Source organism: Heterodontus francisci, chromosome 32, assembly GCF_036365525.1.
Source record: "Heterodontus francisci isolate sHetFra1 chromosome 32, sHetFra1.hap1, whole genome shotgun sequence".
Lineage (NCBI taxonomy): Eukaryota > Metazoa > Chordata > Chondrichthyes > Heterodontiformes > Heterodontidae > Heterodontus > Heterodontus francisci.
This window is the reverse complement of record NC_090402.1, coordinates 3,959,586-3,975,460: the sequence shown is the minus strand read 5'-3', so window position 1 is coordinate 3,975,460 and position 15,875 is coordinate 3,959,586. Positions and strand designations below refer to the sequence as shown.

General features: G+C 46.2%; 1 protein-coding gene across 2 annotated transcripts in view; it reads right to left on the bottom strand.

Moving 5' to 3' along the window:
• Positions 1 to 15,875, bottom strand: part of col5a1 (procollagen, type V, alpha 1) — a 633,899-nt gene that overhangs the window by 80,223 nt on the left and 537,801 nt on the right. For both annotated transcript variants that reach the window (XM_068012023.1, XM_068012024.1), the window contains exons 37-43: positions 15,422 to 15,475; positions 9,383 to 9,436; positions 8,399 to 8,506; positions 3,608 to 3,697; positions 2,332 to 2,385; positions 1,147 to 1,254; positions 426 to 533 (exon numbers count right to left, since the gene is read on the bottom strand). In XM_068012023.1, coding sequence (XP_067868124.1) covers positions 426 to 533; positions 1,147 to 1,254; positions 2,332 to 2,385; positions 3,608 to 3,697; positions 8,399 to 8,506; positions 9,383 to 9,436; positions 15,422 to 15,475 — 576 coding nt within the window. The remainder of the gene's footprint in view (positions 1 to 425; positions 534 to 1,146; positions 1,255 to 2,331; positions 2,386 to 3,607; positions 3,698 to 8,398; positions 8,507 to 9,382; positions 9,437 to 15,421; positions 15,476 to 15,875) is intronic.

Sequence of the window (15,875 nt, the reverse complement as noted above, 5' to 3'; positions counted from 1 at the left end):
CTGTCTTATATTTATGGTCCCTGGTTCTGGTCTCCCTCACAAGGGACGACCTTTTCATAATTTTAAAGACCTCTATCAGGTCATCCTTCAACTTCCTCTTTTCTCGAGAAAAGATCTTCAGCCTGTTCAGTCTTTCCTGGTGATTATAACCTCTCAGTTCCGGGATCATCCTTGTAACTAAATTTGTTTTTGTATTTTCTCCAGTACCTCTAAATCCTTTTTGCAATATGGAGACCAGAATTGTGCACAATGTTCCAAGTGTGGTCTCACCAAGGTTGTATACAAGTTTAAAATAACATCTCTGCTTTTCAATCCTATTCCCCCTAGAAATGAACCCCAGTGCTTTGCATTTTTTATAGCCTCATTAACCTGCACTGCAACACTTAACAAATCATCCAATTACTATCTGTTCATTGTGTTCGCACCTTGTCTCCATCTTCACCTGGTGGTCCTGATGATCCTGCTGGACCTGGCAGACCTACTGGACCCTGGATACCATCTCGGCCTGCTGGTCCCTGAGGCCCCTTCTCACCCTGTAAGTGGAGGAAGGAGAGAGAAACATTGAAGGATAAGTAGCTTGAATACACAATCCAATCCAATCTGTTCAATAGCATGCTTAGACAGTCAGACTGCTGTTGGTTTAAGGATTCTCAAAGTCCTTCATTCTCTGTCAGATTTCCAGGGTTCTGATAGTTAATTAAAGGCATCAAAGGATTAGAACGCTGGTGTAATGATTGTCGTCCGCTCCTCAATGTCACTATTTACTACTCGTGTTTCTACCACAGTGGCTGCAGTGAATCTTCCCTCCAACCAGTTTGACAAACTACGGAAGCAGATCCTTTTGGTAGCTTCCTGTTTTGAGTGTCAGCTGCATATTCAGGCAGTGCTCAGGTCTGAGGTGAGGGCTTTGAAAACAAGCTAGAGAATGTACAGAGAACACCAAGGGGAGGCATCAGAAACAATAGTGAGGAGACTGTACAGACTGGATGGAACATTGTAAAAGCAGTGTTCACAGAGCAAAGTACATGAACAGTGTATACAAATGGTACATGGCATATTGGCATTGCACACATAGCAAGATATATAGTATATGAGCAATGTACAGAATTAGTACTGAGTGGTTCAATCAGGAGAAACTGTACTTACGCGGGCTCCCTTTTCACCAGCAGGGCCAGGAGGTCCTTGAGGCCCAGGTCGCCCTGGGAGACCGATGGGTCCCGCTGGCCCAGCTTGCCCACGATTGCCTGGTGAGCCCTTTGAATAAAAAAAACTTAAGGTTAAAGATTAAAACTAAAAAATGTCGCCAATAATCCTGGACTTTATAGATGTTCAACTATGATAGGAGGGGCATGGGGTTTTAAACATGTTAGGGACTGACTGTCCCAGCCTGGTGGTGCTGGGGGATGTGTACAGAGACCCTGGGTCACACGTCTATCTGACAATCATTCTTACTGCAGGAAGCTGAATTTTATACTCTGATTTCCCGGTGTGATTCTTTCATTTTCTGACCTTCCCCCTTGCATCTATAGGTGTCTTATTCTATGCCAGGCTGAAGGGACAGACTAGATCCTGTGCCAGTTGCAGGTATGTGACAGGCCACCACTATCCTCCTCCTCCCCAACCTCCAGTGAATGAATTTCCCTCTGAGGGTAAGTTTCTGAGGGGAGGTTTGAGACCTCCACCTGGGGCAATGCTGAGGCCTGAAACCTCCAACTGCTCTCAACTCATCATATGTGCATTCATGTTCTGACATTCCACAGGAAGCCATGGACGCGTTGAGTTTCAAAGATACTTCCAAAAAACAGCCGTCATGTCTTTTCACATTCATCCCTATTGAAACATTTCTCATCAATATACAGGTAAACATTCCGACTGCATGTCCTGGGCCCGTGCTTGTCCATTAGGACTAGACACTGGGAATTCATGCACATAATCTGTGATTGACAGTCCCAAGAGATTCCGAAGCATGGGCTATTTTCTGATACAATACAGGTGTGAGGCTTCATGCCTTGAGTGAGGAATCGGGAATGTACATCATGCACTGCTTGGCAAAAGCATTTCCTTTCACAATGACTGCAGAATGAGTCCATATCTTGCTGTAGAATTGTTAACTCCCCTGGAATCTTCAGGAATGAAAGATTAATCTCCCAGACCCCTGTGTGTTTCTCATGTTTTTAAACCAACTCGTTAATTAGTTATAAAAATATTGGGGATGGTGGAAAACAACGACTGTTTGGCCTGGTGGGAGGTCACGTGAAGAATTGGTACAATCAGAGTTGGCAACCCTGAGCCTTGTGCATGTGCTCTTTTCTTGAGGTGTTTCTCACTTACCAGTGGACCTGGGGGACCAGGAGGTCCTTCACTGCCTTTCAAACCGATCTGACCCTGTAGACAGCGAAAAAATAAGAATCAGTGCCAAATCCACCAAATAAAAGAAACACAAGGAATAGGAGGAGGAAGAGGCCATTCGGCCCTTCGAGCCTGCTTCAACATTCAATAAGATCATAGCTGATCTACCTCAACTTTACCTTCCCCGCATCACCATATCATTTAATTCCCTTAATATCAAAAAATTTATCAATTGCTGACTTGAAAACACACTTTGAGCCAAGTGGAGTCTGGAGTAGGGACAATCTGCACTGCTTCATTTCAGACTTGTTAACAATGTCACTCTAGACACTGAGCATGGAATTCACTCCATTTTGTTCCCACTAACACAGAGTGACGAGAAGACGTTACCCCCACACTCTGAACACCTTGGCAAGATTTGACCTATTCCTAATCAGACTGAGATACATTAAGGAGTCACAGGCTAGGAATTTCCGCAAGCTCTTAACACACAGAAACAGGGTTCCTGATCCAATCCAGGGAGGTTACAGCAGCTCTGAGGATATTAACTCTCAGTAATCTCTTTGAGGGATTACTGTCCTGTTGAGAATGACAGAATTTTACACAACAGAAGAAGGGCCCTTCACAAAGACCCATTATCCAACCCTATCCCGTTCGACACACACCTGTGCACCCTCTCTCTGGAATGGCTCTCCCGTTCGACCTATTCCCCAAGACTTTCCCAAAAAACATTGAAAACATTTTTTTCAAATACTTATCCACTTTGCTTTTAAAAGATTGGATTTTGCTTCTCCCACTAATTCTGGTCGAGCTTTTCATGTATTAACATCCCTCTATTTAAAAAGAAATGATTTCTCTAACCCGTTTTTTTTTGTGGCCTTTATAGCCGAGACCCATTTTATGTCGAGGGGGCCTTTATTCCTCAGGCCCCCCCACTTACATACATTTTATAAAATAACTTCATTAAAATTGAATAAATAAAACAAAACTCAAATTAAAATGCCATTCTCTGCATTGATGATGCACTCCAGTCCCTGCGGTGCCCACCATCGCCGAAGGCCTCAAGTGCGCCGGTAAACATCGCATGCTCCTTCTCCAGGGACACCCGGGCACGAACGTAACTGCAGAGGAGGGGCAGGCAATCAGGGCGGACGGGTTCCGTGCAGTACCTGCCCTGGGAGTGTTTGACGGGGACAGTGTTCGGAGGTGAGAACGGTCTTAGAGGTCCAAGATGTGAAGATAAGGCTGCTATACTTACGAGGGGTCCAGCAAGTCCACGCTCACCAGTGAATCCTCGGAGGCCTGGTGGACCATCCTTCCCGGGAGGGCCTGCTGGACCAGGATCACCCTGCACACCACCCAGAACAAAGGAAAAGTAAATCAGGCAACAAACCAACCAACAGAGAACAAAAGTCTACAGAAACTGAGGTGCCAAACCGCATGAACCAAATCAAACAACTAGATGTGAAAAAAATGACCCTTTTCTCTGGCTGATAGCAAAAAAACCCTTTCCCTATTCATTTCTCTTGAATCTCAGCTACAGCTCAGTGAGTAGCAAACTGAATTTAAACCCCACTCCAGAGAGTCAAGCACAAAATCTAGACTGACCCTCCAATACAGTACTGAGGGAGCGCTGCACTGTCAGAGGGTCAGTACTTTAGTTTAGTTTAGAGATACAGCACTGAAACAGGCCCTTCGGCCCACCGAATCTGTGCCGACCATCAACCACCCATTTATACTAATCCTACACTAATTCCATATTCCTACCACATCCCCACCTGTCCCTATATTTTCCCTACCACCTACCTATACTAGGGGCAATTTCTAATGGCCAATTTACCTTTCAACCTGCAAGTCTTTGGCATGTGGGAGGAAACCGGAGCACCCGGAGGAAACCCACGCAGACACAGGGAGAACTTGCAAACTCCACACAGGCAGTACACGGAATTGAGGGAGCGCTGCACTGTCGGATGGTCAGTACTGAGGGAGTGCTGCACTGTTGGAGGGACAGTACTGAGGGAGTGCTGCAATTTCGGATGGTCAGTACTGAGGGAGCGCTGCACTGTCGGAGGGACAGTACTGGCGGAGCGCTGCACTGGCGGAGGGACAGTACTGAGGGAGCGCTGCACTGGCGGAGGAACAGTACTGACGGAGCGCTGCACTGGCGGAGGAACAGTACTGAGGGAGTGCTGCACTGTTGGATGGTCAGTACTGAGGGAGCGCTGCACTGTCGGAGGGTCAGTACTGAGGGAGTGCTGCACTGGCGGAGGGTCAGTACTGAGGGAGTGCTGCACTGTTGGATGGTCAGTACTGAGGGAGCGCTGCACTGTCGGAGGGTCAGTACTGAGGGAGCACCGCACTGTTGAAACGGCCGCCTTTCAGATGAGGGGTTAAATTGAGGCCCCGTGTTCCCCTCAGGTTGATGTAAAAGATCTCATAGCATTATTTTTAAAAAGAGCAGGGGAGTTCTCCCAAGTGTCCCAGACAATATTTATTCCTGAACCAGTTTTCGTACGATTTGCGGTTCGCTTATTTTTATCTTCCACTGTGAAGACAGATTACAAAATGTTTAATAACTGCCATTTCCTTATTTTCCATTATAATTTCTCCTGTCTCTGCCACTGTGGTGCCCACATTTACCTTTGCTAATTGTTCCTCTTTGCATACTTGTAAAAGCTCTCACAATCTCTATATTTCTTGCTCGTTTACAAGAGGAAAAACCCTATTTGACCTTGTCCTCACCATTCTACCTGTTGCAGATATACCTGTCCCTGTCACCTGTCAGTATTGGTAGGAGTGACCACCGCACAGTCCTTGTAAAACAATGTCCCACTTCACATTGAGGCTACCCTCCATCGTGTTGTGTGGCACTATCACCGTGCTAAATGGGATAGATTCAGAACAGATCTAGCAATGCAAAACTGGGCATCCATGAGGCGCTGTGGGCCATCAGCAGCAGCAGAATTGTACTCGACCACAATCTGTAACCTCATGGCCCGGGCATATCCCCCACTCTACCATTACCATCAAGCCAGGAGACCAACCCTGGTTCAATGAAGAGTGCAGGAGGGCATGCCAGGAGCAGCACCAGGCATACCTCAAAATGAGGTGTCAAGCTGGTGAAGCTACAACACAGGACTATCTGCATGCCAAACTGCGTAAGCAGCATGCGATAGACAGAGCTAAGCGATCCCATAACCAATGGATCAGATCTAAGCTCTGCAGTCCTGCCACATCCAGCCGTGAATGGTGCTGGACAATTAAACAACTAACTGGAGGAGGTGGCTCTACAAATATCCCCATCCTCAATGATGGGGGAGCCCAGCACATCAGTGTGAAAGATAAGGCTGAAGCATTTGCAACAATCTTCAGCCAGAAGTGCCGAGTTGATGATCCATCTCGGCCTCCTCCTGAGGTCGCCAGCATCACAGATGCCAGACTTCAGCCAATCCGAATCACTCCACATATCATGAAATGACTGAAGGCACTGGATACTGCAAAGGCTATGGGTCCTGACAACATTCAAAGCAATAGTACTGAAGACCTGTGCTCCAGAACTGGCTGCGTCCCTAGCCAAGCTGTTCCAGTACAGCTACAACACTGGCATCTATCCTGCAATGTTGAAAATTGCCCAGGTATGTCCTGTACGCAAAAAACAGGACATGTCCAACCTGGCCAATTACCGCCCCATCAGTCTACTCTCAATCATCAACAAAGTGATGGTAGGCGGTGTTGACAGTGTTTTCAAGCGGCACTTAAACAGCAATAACCTGCTCAGTGACGCTCAGTTTGGGTTCCGCCAGGGCCACTCAGCTCCTGACCTCATTACAGCCTTGGTCCAAATATGGACAAAAGAGTTTAACTCGAGGTGAGAGTGACTGCCCTTGACATCAAGGCAGCATTTGACCGAGTATGGCATCAAGGAGCCCTCGCAAAACTGGAGTCAATGGGAATCAGGGGAAAAACCCTCTGCTGGCTGGAGTCATACCTAGCGCAAAGGAAGATGGTTGCGGTTGTTGGAGGTCAATCATCTCAGCTCCAGGACATCACTGCAGGAGTTCCTCAGGGTAGTGTCTGAGGCCCAACCATCTTCAGCTGCTTCATCAATGACCTGGCAGAGCAGGCTCGAGTTACCGAGTGGCCTACTCCTGTTCCTAATTCATATGTTTGCAAGACCTTCCCTCCATCATAAGGTCAGAAGTGGGGATGTTCGCTGATGATTGTATGATGTTCAGTACAATTTGCAACTCCTCAGATACTGAAGCAGTCCGTGACTATAAGCAGCGAGACCTGGACAATATCCAGGTTTGGGCTGATAGAAGTGGCATGTAACATTTGTGCCACACAAGTGCCAGGCAATAACGATCTCCAACAAGAGAGAATCTAACCATCTCCTCTTGACATTCAATGGCATTACCATTGCTGAATCCCCCACTATCAACATCCTTGGGGTTACCATTGACCAATGTCACTGGTGGCACAGTGGCGCAGTGGTTAGCACCGCAGCCTCACAGCTCCAGGGACCTGGGTTCGATTCTGGGTACTGCCTGTGCGGAGTTTGCAAGTTCTCCTTGTGACCACGTGGGTTTTTGCCGGGTGCTCCGGTTTCCTCCCACATGCCAAAGACTTGCAGGTTGATAGGTAAATTGGCCATTATAAATAGCCCCTAGTGTAGATAGGTGGTAGAGAATATGGGATTACTGTAGTGTTAGTATAAATGGGTGGTTGTTGGTCAGCACAGACGGTGGTCGGTGGGCTGAAGGGCCTGCTTCAGTGCTGTATCTCTAAATAAAATAAATAAAAAACTGAACTGGACCAGCCACATAAATACTGTGGCTACAACAGCAGGTCAGAGGCTGGGAATTCTGCAGTAAGTCACCTCCTGACTCCCCAAAGCCTGTCCACCATCTACAAGGCACAAGTCAGGTGTGTGATGGAATACTCTCCACTTGCCTGGATGGGTGCAGCTCCAAGAAAACTCAGGAAGCTCAAAACCATCCAGGACAAAGCAATGTACTCGAGTGGCACCCCATCCACCACCTTCAACATTCATTCCCTTCTCCACCGTGCAGGGGCAGCAGTGTGTACCATCTACAAGATGCACTGCAGCAGCTCACCAAGGCTCCTTAGACAGCACCTTCCAAACTCGCGACCTCTACCACCTAGAAGGACAAGGACAGCAGATGCATGGGAACATCACCACCTGCACGTTCCCCTCCAAGCCACACATCATCCTGACTTGGAACTATATCGCCGTTCCTTCACTGTCGCTGGGTCAAAATCCTGGAACTCCCTTCCTAACAGCACTGTGGGTGTATCTACCCCACATGGACTGCAGCGGTTCAAGAAGGCAGCTCACCACCACCTTCTCAAGGGCAATTAGGGATGGGCAATAAATGCTGGCCTGGCCAGTGACGCCCACATCCTGAGAATGAATAAAAAAACTCTCATTCTATTTTCTCCTTCTTTATCAATTTCTTGGTCATCCTTTGCTGATTTTTAAAACCCTCCCAATCCTCATGGATCATTTTCATTTCTATAGTGTATTTAATACAATAAGAAGTCTCAAGGCATTTGACAGCAGCATTATCAAAGAAAATTTGACACTAAGTCGCATAAGGAGATAATAAGATGGGTAACTGAAGTTGTAAGTTTTAAGGATCATCTTAACAGAGAGAGAGAGGTGGAGAGGTTTAGACTGGGAATTCCAGAGCTCAGGGCCCAGGCAGCTGAAGGCATGGCCGCCAATGGTGGAGTGATGAAAATTGGGGGATGCTCAAGCAGCCAGAGTTGAAGGAGTGTAGTGATCTTGGAAGGCTGGATGGTTGGAGGTGGTTACAGTGATAGGGAGGGGCAACTCCATTGGAATAAAAGGATAGGAATCTTACAATCGAGGTCTTGCCGGGTGAAAAGGCCTTCGTGCGAGTTAGTATATTTGCTAAATATTCTGCCAATTATCTTTAAGGAGTCTTGTGACTGACTTTACACCAGCAGATCTGCTGTCTCCAACCTGTCACAAAGAATGCTGGGTCATACCTTAAACACTTACCTTTGCACCTTCTTTCCCAGCAGACCCTGGCAGGCCTTGTTCACCAGGGGGACCAGGGGGTCCTGGGTGACCACGTTCTCCAAGGGGACCAGTCTCTCCTGTGGGACCCTGACAGTGAAAACAGCCACAAACATAGTGAGACACAGTGCCAACCTATCAAACCCCCACCACCTTGTGCCAACCTTCCGAGTATCCCCACAACCCATTCCAACATTCTGTCTCTAACCTCTTCTCTGCCCTTGTAAATTACTGTCAGATGTTTGTGCCCTGTGATCCATGCCCTGTTTATCCAAGTGGGCCTTTTTGTTGAAAAATTGCATTGAAATTGCTCCCAATCGTTAGAATCAGCAGACGGGGGGAGGGTGCGAGGGGCCGTTGTTGGAATTCTTCCTGTTGTATTGATTGTGGGGACCGGCAGCTTTTTTTGCCTGTTGTATGATTCTAAAAATAAATAATCTGAACAACAATCTGCACATGCATTGTGCACACCTTCTGGCATAATCTAAAATAGAGAAATAGAGACAGAAGGGGAGGGAGGAGGCTGAATGGATGTTCATGCACTGCGGGGTGGGTAAGTGTTAAATATCCAATTGGCCAGGAACTAGTAACAATCACTGGGGGCTACATTTCAATGAAACATTGACCGTTGTTCAACAAGGGATGAAGTTAAGTTTAAATATCCTGCTTAATCCAGCAGACATGAGCTCGATGTGCACATTAACATTAGACATGAAATTCTCCACATGTCTGTGTACAGAGAACAAAGGGACACTCTTTCCATCTGACACTCGGAGATGCAGTGTGACAGTCACTGTGGACCAGGGGAGATATCCCACCACAGAAACTGAACAACAGCAGAAGCTTTCAGAGGCTGAACATTCAAATGTTAACTCAAATCCTCAGTACCAACAACTAGACTTTTATTTTCCGATTAGAAACTTATTTTGAGATTCGGACATGAATTTTGAATGCTCCTATACTCACCTGTGGACCAACTACTCCAGGAGGACCAGGAGGGCCTGTCTTGCCTTGGAAACCCTGTGTAGAGAAGGTTTGAGAGGTCAGTTACTTACAAGTGAAATCTCATCAATAATGACTCACTCGAGGAGGGCAAGTGGGATTCATTCAGAGTCACTGCAGCTTATGAGTGATTTCAGAGTGACATGCAGGGTGTCACAAGCCGTGCACTGTTCACCAAGGCTTCTGCTAATCTTTATGGTACGTGAATCTAAATGCAGGGAGCTCTGTCCCCTCTGTGCCACGAGCTATTGCATGTCAATGCAGTCAACTGTAAAAAAGGGTGTAATCATTCTAAAGTGTATGACCATTAAATTGACAGTATCTTTAAAGGGATGGAGTCTTTAAAGAGGTCAGAATCATCAAGCTGAACCACACACATATGGGGAGAATTTTACCCTGGCAGAGGCTGCTGTTGGGAGTTGCACCTACATGATGCCAAGGAATGACGCTGGAACCAGGCCTCTGGTAGGTCAGGGTGGGAGGGGTCAGCAGCAAGGGCAGTGGGGTGGCCCTCAGCAGCCTCCCCCCTTCCCGATGCTGGGTCCCTCGTTCAGGCACTGAACAGCACCCCAGCCCCCGGGCCAGAAAGCAGCCTGCACGGTTTTTCATGCTGTGCTTCCCAAGTAGTGAAAGGGCTGCCCACCGTATGGCGAATTACAGCTGCGGTGGGAAGAGGCTCTTAACTGGGGGTTAATTGCCCTGTTAAGGACCTCAATTGGCTGCGTGGTGGGAAGGCTGTTCACAGGCCTTCCTGCCACAGACTAAATTTGGGCAGAGGAGGGACGGTGGTGGGAACTTCCCTCCCTGCCTCCAAACCTGCCGCAGGGACAACATAAAACTCCCCAATGATTTTGTCTATAAAGGTGTAGGATGTCATAATTTTGTTACTTGCTTCCTATTCATGCCTGGCAGAGCTCCCTGGATTCCAGATGACCTGTGTTGTTTTGAAAAGGGTGAACACATTCCAAAGGTAGAAATGAGGACTGATTCTTTCCTGGTAGGCAGGGAGGAATTAGAGACATTTCTAGCAAACTATGAGATTAAGGAAGATGGAAGGTAAGATTTTGGTCAATAGCCTTGATGTGCCAATGATAAGGAATTTTGACAAAGCTTTCTGAATTGGCTAGGATGTCCCTATTTTTCCTACCTCTCATAGGAGGTGGGATGAAATGATGGAAGTGTGAGGGCACAAGCATAAGTCCATAAGGGATGGGGGAATATTGATATGGACCTTTTCTTGCCGTGAGTACTTAACACAATATCATATAAAGCAGGCTAACACAGCTCAACTCAATGCAACTCAACCCAACCCAACCCACCCCAACGCAACCCACCCCAACGCAACCCAACCCAACGCAACCCAACCCAACGCAACCCAATCCAACGCAACCCAATCCAACGCAGCTCATCACAACTCAATTGAATGCATTGCAACACAACTCAACCCATCCCAACACAACTCAACCCAATTCAATTGAATGCATAACAGCACAACTCAATTCACCGCAACCCAACCCAACTCAGCACAATTCAATGCAGCCCAGCACAAATAAACATATCACAAATCAACGGAATGCATCGCAGCACAATGCAGAGCAACCCAGCTCAGCGCAACCCAACTCCATTAGACTCCAAACTCTACGCAACTCAACTCAACTCAAAACAACTCAGTGCAGCTCCATTCCATTCGACTCCATAATCCAACACATTCCAACTCAACTCCACTCCACTCAACAAAACACAACAAAGATTAACTCAACTCAGCACAACACAACACAGCGCAAATGACTCAACTGAACTCAACACAACTCAAACGACTCAATGCAACACTATGCAGCTCAATGCAACCCAGCACAAGCAAACACAATCTGCAGTGCAGTGGCAGCACAGTGGCGCAGTGGTTAGCACTGCAGCCTCACAGCTCCAGCGACCCGGGTTCAATTCTGGGTGCTGCCTGTGTGGAGTTTGCAAGTTCTCCCTGTGTCTGCGTGGGTTTCCTCCGGGTGCTCCGGTTTCCTCCCACATGCCAAAGACTTGCTGGTTTATAGGTTAATTGGCCATCATAAAAAAATTGCCCCTAGTATAGGTAGGTGGTAGGGAAATATAGGGACAGGTGAGGATGTGGTAGGAATATGGAATTAGTGTAGGGTTAGTATAAATGGGTGGTTGACGGTCGGCACAGACTCGGTGGGCCGAAGGGCCTGTTTCAGTGCTGTATCTCTAAATAAAATAAAATAAATTAATTAAATAAAATAAAACAACACAACTGATTGCAACTCAACTGAAGGCATCATAGCACAATTCAACACGGCACAACTCAACACAATTCAGTACAACCCAGCAGACCAAACACAACAAAACACATTGCAACTCTCCTGAATGCATCACAGCACATCTCAATGCAACCCAACTCAACGCAACCCAACCCAACATAAATCAACACAGGCCAATGCAAATCGACTAAACTCAGAAGACATCAGTACAACTCAGCACAAGTCAACTCAACTTTCTGATGAAAGGTCACAGACCTGAAACTTTAACTTAATTTCTATCTTCACAGATGTGGCCAGATCTGCTGAGTATTTCCAGCATTTTCTTTTTTTATTACAACTGAACACTGAACTTGGCCCAACACAACTCTACCCAACGAAACTGCACTCAGCACAGCTCAGCTACACTCAACAACACAACTTAAACTGACTCAATTCAAATCCACTGATTGCTACTCAACAGAAGCCAACACAATTGGACTCAACTCACCTTGACTCAGCAGAACGCAACACAGCATCGGCCATTTCAGCATAGGTCAACACAACACAACACAATCTAACACAATTCAATGCAACTCAGCAAAAGCCTATTCAACTCAACACAAGCAAATGCAACACAACTCAGCTCCACCCAACACAACTGCACTCAGCTCAACACAGTTCAATACAACTCAAAACAAGTCAACACACCACAACATATCTCTAACCAATGCAAGTCAACGCAAGTCATCACAAGTCAGTGCAAGCCATCAAAACTCATAACAAGCTAATGTCACAAAATTTAACTAATCAAAACTCAGCTCAACACAACATACCACAGGCCATAACAGCACAGGCCAATGCATCACAACACAACACAGCTCAACTGAACACAACGGGACAGAACCAAGCTCAACACAAAACAACTCAGCACAACTCCACAACACAAAACAACGCAACACAACTCCACAACACAAAACAACGCCGCACAACTCCGCTCAACACAAAACAACGCAGCACAACTCCACAACACAAAACAACGCAGCACAACTCCACTCAACACAAAACAACGCAACACAACTCCACTCAACACAAAACAACACAACACAACTCCACTCAACACAAAACAACACAACACAACTCCACAACACAAAACAACACAACACAACTCCACAACACAAAACAACACAACACAACTCCACAACACAAAACAACACAACACAACTCCACAACACAAAACAACACAACACAACTCCACAACACAAAACAACACAACACAACTCCACAACACAACACAACTCCACAACACAACACAACTCCACAACACAACACAACTCCACAACACAACACAACTCCACAACACAACACAACTCCACAACACAACACAACTCCACAACACAACACAACTCCACAACACAACACAACACAACTCCACAACACAACACAACACAACTCCACAACACAACACAACTCCACAACACAACACAACTCCACAACACAACACAACTCCACAACACAACACAACTCCACAACACAACACAACTCCACAACACAACACAACTCCACAACACAACACAACTCCACAACACAACACAACTCCACAACACAACACAACTCCACAACACAACACAACTCCACAACACAACACAACTCCACAACACAACACAACTCCACAACACAACACAACTCCACAACACAACACAACTCCACAACACAACACAACTCCACAACACAACACAACTCCACAACACAACACAACTCCACAACACAACACAACTCCACAACACAACACAACTCCACAACACAACACAACTCCACAACACAACACAACTCCACAACACAACACAACTCCACAACACAACACAACTCCACAACACAACACAACTCCACAACACAACACAACTCCACAACACAACACAACTCCACAACACAACACAACTCCACAACACAACACAACTCCACAACACAACACAACTCCACAACACAACACAACTCCACAACACAACACAACTCCACAACACAACACAACTCCACAACACAACACAACTCCACAACACAACACAACTCCACAACACAACACAACTCCACAACACAACACAACTCCACAACACAACACAACTCCACAACACAACACAACTCCACAACACAACACAACACAACTCCACAACACAACACAACACAACTCCACAACACAACACAACACAACTCCACAACACAACACAACACAACTCCACAACACAACACAACTCCACAACACAACACAACTCCACAACACAACACCACAACACAAAACAACGCAACACAACTCCACAACACAAAACAACGCAACACAACTCCACAACACAAAACAACGCAACACAACTCCACAACACAAAACAACGCAACACAACTCCACAACACAAAACAACGCAACACAACTCCACAACACAAAACAACGCAACACAACTCCACAACACAAAACAACGCAACACAACTCCACAACACAAAACAACGCAACACAACTCCACAACACAAAACAACGCAACACAACTCCACAACACAAACAATGCAACACAACTCCACAACACAAAACAACGCAACACAACTCCACAACACAAAACAACGCAACACAACTCCACAACACAAAACAATGCAACACAACTCCACAACACAAAACAACGCAACACAACTCCACAACACAAAACAACGCAACACAACTCCACAACACAAACAATGCAACACAACTCCACAACACAAAACAACGCAACACAACTCCACAACACAAAACAACGCAACACAACTCCACAACACAAAACAACGCAACACAACTCCACAACACAAAACAACGCAACACAACTCCACAACACAAAACAACGCAACACAACTCCACTCAACACAAAACAACGCAACACAACTCCACTCAACACAAAACAACGCAACACAACTCCACAACACAAAACAACGCAACACAACTCCACAACACAAAACAACGCAACACAACTCCACAACACAAAACAACGCAACACAACTCCACTCAACACAGTGCAAACCAATGCAACTGAACACAAGCCAACGCAACTCAAAACAAGACAATTCAATGAAACTCAACTAATCAAAGCTTAATTCAACATAACACAAACTGAACACAAACAATTGAGCACAAGGCAACACAATTGGACTCAGCTCAGCTCAACTGAACACGACACAAGCCATAATAGCACAGACCAATGCATCACAACACAACAAAACTCAACTGACCACAATAGAACACAACAAAGCTCAACCCAACACGATGCAACTCCACTCCACGCCAAGCAACTCACGTCCAGACAACTCAACACCACACAACCATCTCCACCCCATCCCACTTCACTCCAACACAGTAAACTGGGTAAGTTCTAAACCTACTGTAGTGCAGCAGCATTATTGTTGAGGTGTAATCTGACAGGGGCCTGGTAGCTGTTCAGATTCCCAACATCTCTTGTACAAATGGACTGTGCTGCCTGTTCAGAAGCGAAGCATTTCAGTACACAAGCAAATGCATTTCCTGCGATGTATACTGTCAGAAAGGCCACTATTCACCAAGTGTTAATAGCCTCCATCTATCAGGAGTTTGGGTTGATCTCTGTACATTGCCCTGTGGAGCTGACTGCAAATCCAGTCTCACAAACCCTTCCTGCCTACAGGAGAGATTGGTCACATTGGAGGGATTCTCTTCAGATGAAGAGAAGAGAGGGGAACAATACAAGACATCGCAGAGAGGATTGCTACTTACAGTTTCACCTCGTTGTCCAGGATGTCCAGGTAATCCGTCCTTACCGGCTGGGCCCTAAAAAGCGATTGTATAGAGAGACATCATTTAGCAGTTGATAACATTTGTTGGAACAGTTAATTACTATAAAATAAATTGTTACAGGGAACTGGGTGGGATTGTCACCTCTAAGACCAGGGCTTGAATCTATTTCAGAATGATGGGATGAAAGCCCACTCTGTCTGCTGGTTCTAAGGGTCCACTGAGAAGCTTTAGACACCAGCACACACCTGGCGCAAAGCAATCTCACTCCCAGAGGCCACTGGTGAGGGATGTGGAAAAACAGCAGATTGATGCAGTAAGAGCTCTTTCTCCACATTGCAATGAAGCATATTGGCCTGTGTAGAGGGAGCTTTACTCTGTATCTAACCCTGGTTTTTTTTTTTTTTAAGGTGACCTTTATACCCCAGGCCCCCTT